Source organism: Phoca vitulina, unplaced genomic scaffold (genome assembly GCF_004348235.1).
Source record: "Phoca vitulina isolate PV1807 unplaced genomic scaffold, GSC_HSeal_1.0 scaffold37, whole genome shotgun sequence".
In the NCBI taxonomy this organism is placed as follows: Eukaryota; Metazoa; Chordata; class Mammalia; order Carnivora; family Phocidae; genus Phoca; species Phoca vitulina.
Window position 1 is genome coordinate 16,715,235 of NW_022589740.1, and position 13,161 is coordinate 16,728,395.

The 13,161-nt window shown below is 34.7% G+C and overlaps 1 protein-coding gene across 3 annotated transcripts in view; it reads left to right on the plus strand.

Annotated features, from left to right (window-relative positions):
• The window catches only part of VPS13A (vacuolar protein sorting 13 homolog A), a 267,298-nt gene that overhangs the window by 186,751 nt on the left and 67,386 nt on the right, over positions 1-13,161 (plus strand). For all 3 annotated transcript variants that reach the window (XM_032427535.1, XM_032427534.1, XM_032427536.1), the window contains exons 46-50: positions 1,978-2,081; positions 5,552-5,834; positions 8,202-8,597; positions 8,848-8,952; positions 9,079-9,225. In XM_032427535.1, the coding sequence (XP_032283426.1) occupies positions 1,978-2,081; positions 5,552-5,834; positions 8,202-8,597; positions 8,848-8,952; positions 9,079-9,225 (1,035 nt within the window). The remainder of the gene's footprint in view (positions 1-1,977; positions 2,082-5,551; positions 5,835-8,201; positions 8,598-8,847; positions 8,953-9,078; positions 9,226-13,161) is intronic.

Genomic DNA, 13,161 nt, shown 5'->3' on the forward strand with positions numbered 1-13,161 from the left:
TGCTCATTTTGTCTGATCCTCTGTGTATGTTTCTGTGTGTTAGAAAAGTCAGCTATGTCTCCTGATCTTGAAAGTAGTGGCCTTATGAAGAAGAAGTCCTGTCATGTCCTGAGTGTAATATCCCCTGTTACCCAAGGGGTGTGTTCTATGTGTGTTATGTGTGCCCTGCTATTGTGGCTGAGCTGCATTTGCCTTCAGTTCAGTTGTCTACAATGACTCTTTGCCTTTTGGGGGTAGGGTTTAGTTCCTGTGTTGTTAGTGGGCCACTCTGGGGCCACCTTGAAGTTGAGTTTGTTCAGACCAGGCTTTTGCCAGAGGTGTAGTCGCACCAAACTGTAGGGTACTCTCCCTGTTTTGTCCCCCAGGAAGCTTTTGTTGGTGGGCAGGACCCGCATTCAGATTAGTTGTCTTCCCCCAGTCCACTGCTGAGGCTGTAGTTGAACTGGTGTGTGTGGTTATTTCCCCTCTCTGGGTCACACCAGTCACTTTGAAGTGATGCTGGCTCCTGTAGGTCTCCTTGCACACTGCCAGGTTAGTGACACCATTTTGAATGGACTCCTGTTGCCGGAGACCATGGAAGTGGGTGCATGATGATAAGGTTTGCTCAGAGCTGCTGTGGGAGGAGACCTGAGCTGCTCTGGAGAACTCCTGTTGAGAACGGGTTGGTCATCAGTCTTTACTGAGCCTTTGATAGTTTACTCATGTGCATATTGCAGTCAGTACCAATATGAAATTTTGACAACAGGGGACGCTCTTAAATCTGCAACTCTTGCATCTCCATGTACCCCGCTCAGTGTGCTGTGAGTTTGAGAAGCACTGGCTTCCCCAAATTCTCATATCTGTCTCTTTGACTCCAGCAGACTGGCTCTGTTTGACTTCTCTTTTTCACCTACACAGTAATCTAGAAACTTGAGGCAGCAAGCTGGGGCAATCTGAGGACTTAACCCTTGTGGTTTCTTTTTACTGTTTTTTCTTTCCTGTGCTGCATGCTGCCCAGTTTCTGAATACCATTGTTTAATATGGGTTCTCTTTCCTCTGTGTTTTAGTTCTCTATGCTGGGAAGGTTTATCTGGTCTCTATTATTCCATCATGGCTAAAAGCAGAAATTCTTCCCTTTCATTTTTGATCTGTAGTTAACTGTTTTAAAAGATGACTGTTGGGCTACTTTCTCTATTGTTGATTTTTTTTTTTTTATATTTTAAATAGTTATACATTAATTTTAAATTTCTTATAGGTACTATTTATAGAAACTTAAATGTATTCCTATTGCTTCAAATAGAGCAAACAATTTATCTAGAGATAGAGTGTAGTTAGGATTATCCATTTATCAGTTCTTAGTTCTCAGCATGTTTTCCATTTTGGTATGATTTTTTAAAAATAAGATTTTACTAAGAGAAAGATTATAATATGAAAGTGGTTTTATTAACCAATTTGTTATTATCCATCTCAAAGGTAAATATAAGTGTTTGGAAGTTTATCTAATATATATTAATCAAAATGATGTTACCGTTTACATCATTTTTGTATGCTGCTCATGGATGGATGAGGTATTCTCCAAAGTGCATGTAGAGTATCTCATCCCATGAGCAGCATACAACAGTGAAGTAAAGAGGCACTCATTTCCCAGCCTGTGACCTTTTTTCAAAACACTTTTGTCATACAGACATTTCAAATTTTAATATATTTTTTCCCATGAATTCTTCTATTTTTATCTGAAGAAGTTAATACTTATATCAAGGTCAAGAACATATTATCTTCCATCTCGGATTTCTAAAGTTTTCGTTTTTGACACACCTTTTCTATAAAACTAGTGACCTTTGTATTTTTTAGGATAAAAGTGTGTTTCTTTTCTAACTTATATAAGCAAGATAAATATTGCCTGCTAGTTTCTTTGTTGGGATATTTTGATGAGATTTTTAAAAAATGTCTTTAGATTCTTAGATTAATGTGCTAAATATGATTTGTTTTCTTTCTCAGGTTAAAAATCATTTTTCAATCCCACTTTGTGTTTATGAAGGGAACACTTTATTGGGAACGGCTTCACCTGGAAGTGAATTCAACATACCATTAACATCTTACCGGTGATTTTTTTTTTCCTTTATCTTTTTATTTGCTCTAAAGTATCTTACAGAATTTTTAGGTTCTGATTTTGTAGGGATATCTGTCTTTAAGTGATCAAAGTTTAATCACTTGTTAATAACTTGTCTAACTTATTTAAGTTTCAAGGTGCTTAGAAGGTTTTTTTGTTTTTTGTTTTTTTTAAAGAAATATTTAATGTAATGTATACTATATAAATTACTTATGCTTTTACTAGTAAATACAGTTATTACATGCTTAAGTATAGCTGCCATAACTATAATCATTTATACGTGATTTTTTAGAAAATGTGGAATTGAGCATGATCGGTAGCTTCTAGATTTATATACAACTATTATGAAGTGATTTTTACTTTTCAAATATTTTACAGTGGAATTTTTTAAAAATCCCTTTGGAAAGCATAATATTTTATCTTTTTATCTACGTATTTATTAATTGTTAAGTGATGGAATTATACTCTAAATTGTGACATATAGTACATCAATCTTAAATACTAAAAATTAGATTAAACTTGATATAAAATCTTATATGTAAAATTCTTACAAAATGCTAGTGATGGGCTAGTCTTAAAATTATAGGATTAATTATCATAACAAACAAGTATTCTGGATATTTAATCAGGAATTGAAAATAATCTCTTTCAGGGATAGTGAACTCTATTGGAAAATCTGTCTTCCTGAGAATAAGCACTATAGTTTGTCTAAGTACCATTTCAGAACACACACTAGCCCTGGGCCCAGACCTGTGCTGCAGAAGGACGGAGGCAGAACTGCAAGCCGTGCTGAAATACCCTCTGCCTCTCTTCTGATCCATGCCCAGAGTTCCAGATTGGCTCCCTCATGCTTACAGAGCAGTCTAGCAGTTACAGGCACATATTTTCAGTTAGTAGACCTGCTAATTCTAAAGAGTACTTTATTACTTAGACCTTGTAACCCTAATGAGTGTTTGATTGCTTAGTTCAAATTTGCTGAGGGAAAGAATTCTGTTGTTGCAAGAACAACAACAATGTAGTTGTTCACAATATCTGACCTTATTCTAGGAAGGATTTTTGGTGGGTTATAAGACTAGATTAAAGATAGCATGTAGGATATGTTTAAAAACTTCTGTGAAGAAGTTTAAACTTATTTCATCCTTGAATGAGAAAAGTTAATGGCATTTTGCTTTATTTTTAATAAATTATTGCTGTATGTTTTGTGACTCTGTCCATAGAAGAGGCAACTTAAGAGTATTTTTACACTTTCTTGTTCAAGGCTAAGTATTAATTTGTCAAATGGAAATTAATCTTAATTGGAATTATTAGTGATGAGCCAGCTTGTATTTCACATTAGATATGTTTCTAATCCAATTCTTAGATATAGGTATGCTTACATTTAAGATATGAGGTCTTAAGAAATGGCTACCTTGCCCTGGAGAATTTAAATATATTGATCTTTAAATTTAATTCATTTAACAAATATTTGTCAGGTGTTCTGCTGTGTATAAGGCATTACTGTGGGATGCCAAGATGAATTGGGCATGGCTGGAACCTTTGAGAGATTGACACATTATGTAAATATAGAAGAAAGAAAACAGTGGGGTTGTAGGGAGAGGTAGTTACAGAAGAGGTAGAGTTGCAGAAAACCAAAGAAAACAAAGCAGGTATTAATGATTGACTCCTGGGCAAGACACATGAATTAAAGGTCAAACATAATAATGTGCGGATGAGCAGGGAAGGGCAATCTTAAGTGGAAGGAATTGCATGAACAAAGGTAAGGAGACCTGAAAGCACAGGGTTTGTATGTGTCTATAAAGAATAGTTGCAGGATAATCAGAGTGTAGTGTGCATCTTGTAATAGAACATTTGAAACATAGTTTAAGTTCACATTAAGGTACTTGCTCTCTCATTTTCTTGCCCCCATTTATGTTAATTTTACCTTTATCTTGAATATCATCTTTTTCTTCTTTCTTCTCACAGAACATTTGGTGTCCTTCTGTTTCAAGATCTTTCATTCTAGAAGCTCTTCTCATTCAGAACCTCTTGCCATTGATACCTTTCTCTCACGTTTTCTTCCTATTCATTTCTTAAACTTTCCTTTAACCTCGCATATTTCTCTAATTCAGGTGTTCTCTTCAGAATAAAGCTTTTTGGCAAAATTGTCACCTCTACAAAAAGCTCTGCAGCCATCTAGAAAGATTTAACCACACTCTCTTGCCCTCAGTCTGCCGTGTACATGTTTTTTTGTACCTATCACAATGCACTAGTTCTCTTTTAACATTACATCCCCACCTGATTGGGATCTGTAATACAGAGTAAAGAAAGACTTACTCATTTGTTCATTTCCAGTTTTACCTTCTCGTTGGTAAATAATGGGTCCAATAAAGGTTTTGATAATCTGGATGAGGTTATGGGCATTAGTTTAATTTGGGGAAAATTAAGTTTTTAAGTATTAGAAGAATGGAAAAGAGAATGAAAAAATAGATTAAACCTGATAACTGATTTGACAGATGATTAGATTTATGTATATGTCAAGGGAGATGGAAAAGTCAAATACTCTTTCATAGTCCAGAGTGCTGGTAGTTGGAAGTTCCTGACAAGGGACACACAGAGAAACGGGTATGGACTGTTTAGAGTTCAATCTAGCAAATTTAAGTCACTGTCAGACATCATTACAGAAGTGTGTAGTGGATATTTAAAATTTTAGGACTAGGGCTTAGGACAAAATCTGGGCTGGAGATAGTATGGACAGTTGTTCATTTGTAAGGGATAGTGTCACAATCATAGATGATTGGTTTTACAAGTATAAAAATATTTAAGTGTTTATATTTGGACAGGTTAGGTTGAAAAATGACTAAACCTAAAATATAATTGAAATATCAACAGAGAGTGTGATATTTAAATAATAAGAATTAATCATACATGATTTTATCACTATCTTGCAACCACCTCTGCAACTGTGCCCAATGTTTCAGCAATTAAATATCTATTGAAAGCTTTTGTTTAACATTGAAAAGCTGGTGATGATTTTTTTTTAATGGAAATGTGTTTTTAGTTTATGAATTCAGTCATGACATGTACTTCCTATAAGGACCACATATTCAGGAAAGCCAACATTTTTAAGTTAAATGGGCAAATCGACAGATATTTGTATATGTTTGCTTTGCATATATGATTTATAAAATTATATATTTTCTGTAGGAAACCAGTTATTATCTTGTAAACTTTTAAGATAGTAAGTTTGTAAGAAAAATATTCTCCTTTTAAGAGCCAAATAACTTGATTAGTTTCCAGAAAGTTAAGGTATGACAATATCTGTTTACCAATCTATCTTCTCTATCTCTAAGAAGAATGTGAAACTATAAAAAATTTATTACAAGAGCAGGGAGTGATGTAATTTCATTGTTCCAAAGTAGTAATCACCTAATTAATGTTTTCTTTTAAAGCATTTTAAAGCATATTGTTTCATCCTTTACGCAGATCACCCCTTTCTCTGAAGCCAGAAGATGAGGACTATCAAGCGTGTGAAAGAATTGACTTTGAAGAAATTATAAAAAATGATGGCACTTTTCTAAAGAAGAAATGTAGATCTAAAAACACTGCTAAGAAACCATTTAACATTCACGTTGTCCCAGAAAAAGATAATTTGGCTTCTCTGTCAGTGTATTCAGAAGATGGTTGGGACTTACCATACATAATGCATTTGTGGCCACCTATCCTGCTCCGAAATCTTCTTCCTTATAAAATTGCTTATTATATAGAGGTATTATAGAATTTTTTAAATGCCTTCCTGTCTTCAATTTTGTAGCTTTGGTTATTTAAAATAACAAGCAATGAAACAATGTTTTAATGTTCTCATAAAAATGATAGTGCTGGTGAATAGGTGGTCCAGATGTTTTTCACAGGGAAAAAAAATGTTTCCATCATTATAAAAAAAAGGGTTTTTTAAAAATTTTTTTTTTTTCACTGATTTACCATAGAAATCTGGCTACTAAATGGAATATAAATTATGTGCACAAAGGGAGTATGCCATTTTTTAAATCATTTATGAAAATGACATATATTTCTATGGGAAAATTTAGAAAATAGAGCTAATAAAAATTGTCTATAATTGCGTCATCTGAAAGTTTCATGTTCAGATGAAGATAGCATCTCGGGTTTAGAATACAGGCATACCTCACTTCATCACACTTCTCAGAGAAACTCTGTGTTTTACAAATTTAAGATTTGGCAACCGTGTGTCAAGCAAGTCTGCCAGCACCGTTTTTCCAACAGTATTTGCTCAGTTCGTGTTTTTGTATCATATTTTGGTAATTGTCACAATATTTCAAACATTTCATTCTTAATTGTTATGATCTGTGATCAGTGATTATGACTTGCTGAAAGCTCAGATGATGGTTAACATTATTAGCAATAAAGTATTAAGGTGTATACATTGGTTTCTAGACATAATGCTATTGCATACTTAACTAGACTACAGTGTAGTGTAAATGTGACTTTTATATGCATTGGGAAACCAAGAAATTTATTTGACTTGCTTTATTGCGATATTTGGTTTATCGCTGTGGTCTGGGACTGAACCCTCAGTATCTCTGAGGTATGCCTGTATATATTTTTAAAAAATCTTTTCTGTGCATTTACATCTCATTTATTATATATTTAAAAGATGGACACTAACTTTTGAAACATGTATGAGAATTAGTCTTAATATTCAAATACTAGACGTAAATAGAATAAACACCCTACATTATATTATTCTCATGCTAGTTTTCGAAAAAGGATTTTAATTCCCTATAAAGATGTTTTTTCTTTTAAGTACTCTGGTTTAACAGATTACATCTCCTTCCTTCCTTTTGTTATAACAGGAATAAGTAAATGTTCCATTTGCCATGCTTATCAAATATAAGAGTAGTTCCTTATTGTAGCCTATTAATAGTTTTTATTGTCTGTTAATAATAGGGATTTACTATGTGTTCATACTTGTCTGATAAATTGGGGGGGCAGTTAACATATCTGTGGTTTAAGGTTATCAATTTTCCATATGGTTGGCAGATACCATAGTGGTTAACAATTTGTACTTTGCTATCAGATAGATTTGAGATTGAATCCTAGCTCTATCATTTATTAGCTTTATGTTTTTAAGCAGTTTTTATTATCTTTTTAAATCATTTGTCCTAGTCTATAAAATAGGAATAGTAATAAAACTTGCATGATTGGGATATGGGGAAAATCAAATTAAATAATACATGTAAAGGACTTCGCATAGTGCCTCCCAGGCACATGGTTGCCAATTATTTCCTCTCTCACATCACCACCAACCACTACTATTCTTACCTTGTGAAATATTAATTAACATGTCAAGCATCAATAATTTATATAATTTTTGCTTTAAGTAATTTAAAATCTTGAGATTCCCGTGTTCTAACAACAGGAAGTAATCAGGTTAGAGATGATGGAAAGACTGGTGATGTACTACCTATCTATGTCCCATTCTTATTGAACTTTTAATTTGATACTTTCAGAGATCACATTTTGTTGGCTAGTTTCCGTGGTATGGAGAGAGGATTGTAAGGGACAAAGAACAGTTAGGAGATTCTTAAAGTGAGAGGTCACAGTGACATGAACTAATAAGGGTACAGTTTTGAGACATACAGAAGATGCAGTATAGACAGTGATTGAAAGTGGATGATGAGGGATTGTTAAAAAGCAAGAATGGGAATTAGTAGGGATTGCTTATTTTGGATTACTGTCATTTTTTTCATTTTTCATTTTGTAGTTTTCAAAACTAACATCACTAATGGATAACTTTTTTTTAATGTTTTACTAATTACAGTGTTTTATAATGTTGATTAGTTCCAGCATAGTTTTACTTGTATTATTTAATTTTATCCTCCCAGCAGTCCTTTGAAGTAGATCATTTATACCATTTTATAAATATGATAATTCAAATCTCAATTTATAGAAGTTTACACATTTGGCAGAGTTAGAACTCAAATATAAGTCTTCTATCTTGTTCTGACAGAGGTGTTTCAAAAGCCTTATGTGTATGACATTTGGAATCATTATAAATAGAATTTTTTAGCATATTATTATGACACATTTAAAATTTTACTGTATTTTTTTATTACAGGGGATTGAACATAACGTTTATACTCTAAATGAAGGACATTCAGCCCACATTTGTACTGTGCATTTGGAAAAAGCCAGACTACATTTAAAATTACTTGACTATCTTAATCATGATTGGAAAAGTGAATATCATATAAAACCTAATCAGCAAGATATTAGTTTCATCAATTTTACCTGTGTTACAGAAATAGAAAAGACTGATTTAGATATTGCTATCCATGTGACTTATAATATTGGCCAGACAGTTGTGGCATTTCATAGTCCTTATTGGATGGTCAATAAAACCAGTCGAATGTTACAGTATAAAGCAGATGGAATTCATCGAAAGCATCCACCTAATTATAAAAAGCCGGTTCTGTTTTCTTTTCAACCAAAGCACTTTTTTAATAATAATAAGGTATGTAAGTTTTTTAAAACTTTCATTCTTCTTTAGCTACTTTTCACTCCTTTTAGTTTTTAGAGTTTTGAAGAATATGAAACAAGTAGAAATAACATTTAAATATTTGAGGTTAAAAAGATTAGAATTTAGTATGGGAAAATGTTTAGTGCATTAATATAATATTTACACAAAACAAAAAAATTATCAATTGAGGTAGGAATTATTAAAGGTACCTAAATTGTAATGTATTTGGAATATTTTTTCCTAGGTTCAGCTTATGATAACTGATAGTGAATTGTCGGATCAGTTTTCAATTGATACTGTTGGTAGTCATGGAGCTGTTAAATGTAAAGGCCTGAAAATGGACTATCAAGTGAGTTCATTCTTTGCTCATGGAGAAACTTCTATTTTAAACTGTGTGTACTGACTACTTAATTTTTTATAAGGATATTGTGATAATGTAACAGTTTTTGAAATGCTAATTTTTTTTTCCCTTTAGGTTGGTGTCACTATAGACCTCAGCAGTTTTAACATTACCAGAATTGTGACATTTACTCCTTTTTATATGATCGAAAACAAAAGCAAATATCATGTATCAGTGGCCGAACAGGGAAATGATAAATGGCTCTCTCTTGATTTGGAGCAGGTGGGTAGATGTATTTCAAAAAAGTACCTCTTTGGATTTTCATTTTTCCTTGAAGTTACATACCTGAAACCACTATGTAAGTTTTTAATTGCCCCCCCCCCATTTTATTTGTACCAGGCTCTAGATTTTAATTTTTAAAAACCAGACCTTGTAATTTAGGAATGCATTGCTTGACAAGGGAAGTAGATATTTAACAACTACTAACCAAGCAGTGTAAATACAGCAGTAGAAGACTAGATGAGGTATAAATGCAGTAAAGAGTAGGAAATGATTTATTCTTTCTGCAAAGCTGTTAGGAATGCCTTTGTGGAAGAAGTTAGGGCAGTTATTTTAAGAAGATGGAGTGACTTAGGAATGAAATTTTGATTCTACTCCATCTTTAGCTATTAGACCTTTGGGTAAGAGCTTTCTAAAGGACTGCCTGAGGTTGATGGAATATTTTACTTTTGAAGAAATTTTATTCTAAATATGTTAAGATTATAAGAGAAGTGTTTGCTGTTTTTGTTCACTGTTCCTTCTTGCTTTTAAACCATCCTGCTGGGATTATTATTCTTGACATTCTTTAGATTTTCCTTCAGAGCTCGTTTTGGAGGCAAAAGCCATCAGTTTGTGTTTATCCGTAAAAGTTTTTGTCACCTTTCCTTTATGATAATTTCTCTTATCTGTTCTGTTTTTTCCTCAACATGTGTAGATTTTACTCCACTATTTTCTGGTTTCCACTTTAGTTGAAAATTCTCCTGTGATTCTGTCATTCCTTTAGAGGTCATTTTCTTCCTAATTGCCTTCATGATCTTTGTCTTTGATGTTCTGTGGTCATACTACTATTTGTCCACGTGTGGGTTCTTTTTGTATATCCTTCTTGAGACGCTATACTCTGAGATTTGTGGATCAATCTTTCATACTTGCTGTATAATTTGCAACTGTTGTCTCCTTAATATTGTCTCTCCTTCGTCCTTCCATTTGCTTCTTCTTGGCCTTTAATCAGACACATTCTAGACCTCCATATTCTATCTTCCATGTCTCTTAACATTTTTTTTTTTTTGTATTTTTCCATCTATATAACTCTCTTTGCTGCATTCTGGATAAATTCTACATGTATATCTTTAGTAAATTTTCACTTTTACTCTGTCTAAATTGCTATTTAAGCCTTTAGTGAGTTTTTTATTTGAATATATTTCTAATTTTCAGAAGTTCCACCTTTTTTGAAGTCTGCCTGTTCATTCATTAATGAATATTTGTGTGTATTCCTTAGGTGCCTTGTGATACATCTGTTAAGAGAACCACAAGTCCCTGTGCTTCTGTAGTTTATGTTTCATTGGGGTAGAGGTTGTAGAAACAATAATATCATAATCAGTTAACAAAATATATATGTTTAAAGGTGAAAAGTCTAGTCAGGGAAATGCAAATAAGACAGGTATGAATATTAAGAGTTCTAGCAAGCACAGGGTGGGCTATAATTTTATATAAGGTGGTCAAGGATAGGACTCATTGAGGTCATATTTGAGCAGACTTGTAGGAGATGTAGGAGGTAGCAGTTGCCAAGAGCTCAGCTGAGCTGCCATGTGTTAGAGTAGCTGATTAGGACAACAACTCAAAATGAAAGTAACAGTTAACCTTTAGTCACTTATGCCACAGAATAAGCAAGAGGCTAAACTGGAGAACGTGCCAAACTCTCCCCACCCCATTCCACTTTGCCTATGGAAGAGCATTGGTCAGGGGTCAGGTGGTTCAGCACAGACTTGGGAGTTGTGTCACTGTCAAGGGAGCCTTGAACAAAAGGCTCTTCCAGTTTGGACCTAGGAGATGAACAATGACAAGGGGGAAGAGCTAGGAGTAGAAAAGTACTGAACACTGAGAGAGAAAAAGCATCTTCAAGGTTCTCCCTATCTCTTTTTAAAGAGGTCTTGCAGGGAGGTTCCTCAAAGAGGCCTCTGAATGAAGGTACCTCAGGTAGGAATTCATATATGTGTAAATGCATGGCTGGAAGTGATGGTTGGGTCCTTGAGACTGCTGAACACTGACTGTGCACCTAGTCTGCTGTGAGGGGGGTGCAGCTTAGCCCTGTGAGCCTTGCCGGATAAGGCCTTTGTAATTGCCTATGGTGTGATGTGAAAAAAAAAAAAACATGTAGGTTTTTAGCCAGGGGCTAGAATCCTCAGCCATGTGGATATCTGGGGAAAAAGAGCATTAGAGACAGAAGGATCAGCCAGGATCGATGCCCTGAAGTGGAAGGACTTTTGGCATGTTTGTGGGATAGCAAAAGAAGCCAATATTACTGGAGAGGGGAAAGTAGTGGAGAACAAGGCATAACAGTGATGAAGAGTAATCGTGTGGAACTTTGGGAGCCATTGCAAAGATTCTAGCTTTTGCTCTGCATGAAGTGAAGAGCTGTTAGATGGTTTTGAACAGTGATTAGTAGGTTCTCAATAAATATTTGTTGAATGAATATATTCTTTATTTTTGCAAGTGTTCCACGTGTACGTGTGCTCATTAAGTCTAGGATTCTTGGTTTGTTGGATGTAGAACTCTCTGTGTCCAAATGCTAAGACTACCAACTCCAGCTTTGTTTTGCTTTAGATATTTTCTAGGTGTATCTTCTTCCAAACTTAGAGTTGCTCTGTGTCTCGATTTGTATGTCATTGCAGATAACATTGTTAGGCCTTAGCTTTTTAAAAACCTAACATACAGCCTCTGTCTTTGAGCAGTTTATGTTTACATTAAGTACAATTACAACTGCATAACAACTTATTTTTTTATTTTACTTTCTCTGTTTCTTTTCTTTCTTTTTTTCAATTTCACCTTTTCTTAAGATAAATTTTCTTGTGCTAGTTTAAAATTTTTACATTTCAGTTTGGCTTATAGTGGTCAACCTTGAGATGTTTAGTTGTGATTATGGCCTGTGTTGATTTGTTAAACTTGTTTAGATCTCTGTTTTCCCACTACAAAAGACAAGTATATTAGCACTTTCTCTAGTGGCAAGATTTTGAGCACATAACTCTTTAAAACAATACAGGGTTAAACCGGCTACCAGGGAGTAGCAGGCTTGGGAATATCCAGAAAGCACATCATTTTTAGTCTCCTCAGTTCCTCATGGGAAGTATGATGCTTCAGTTAGTATTGCTGCTCCGTTGACTCTCCCACGTAAGTTCCTTCTAGGTTGCAGGAAGCCCTGAGTGGGAGCCTTCTAAGCCTCTTACAGCCTTAACCGTGTCTCATGTCTAGTTCCATTAGTTACTTCTTAAAGTTGAATAAGGCTGGCTTTAACAAGCTAGGGCATTTGACTTTAACATCCAGGTTCCTCCTCCATTGCTCCAGGTCATGTCATGATGATGGGTATCACACATGAACAGTTGCACTGAAGTATGTGAAGTCATCGGTCTGGTTTGGGCCTATCACAGTAAGACAGGGTGTACAGAATAGTTTACAGACCACACTGCTTCTCCTTTTCTCTTAGCTCTTCTCTTTGTTTCTGCTCCTTTTGTCTGGGCTTCTAGAACTCTCTTAGTGCGTTGACTGTCTCATGTTTTACTAGTTTGGATTCCAGATCACTGACATCGGTGTTGTTCCTTAAGGTTCTGAGCCTATTTCCTACTCTGAACTTTAGATACTTCCTTTACTTTTTTTTTTTTCCTTTATTGGACTTCTAGGACTCTGGATTCATGCATGACCTGATTCAACATTTGCGTGTACTTTGGCTATTGTTTAGTTACCAAATGATACCCACAACCTGATTATGATTTTTAGAAACTGAACGTACCCTTGTTTTAAACTGATCACTTGCTTCTCGGCTCAGCTTTTACATGCTGATTTTTCAGCCCTCCTCTAGATGTCTGGACCACATTGAAATCTCTTCGCCAGCACTCCGCTTACCACAGCTCCTCAACTTCCCATCCGGCGCTGCCTGTACTCGCAGTGCCCACAGGTGGTGACCCAGCT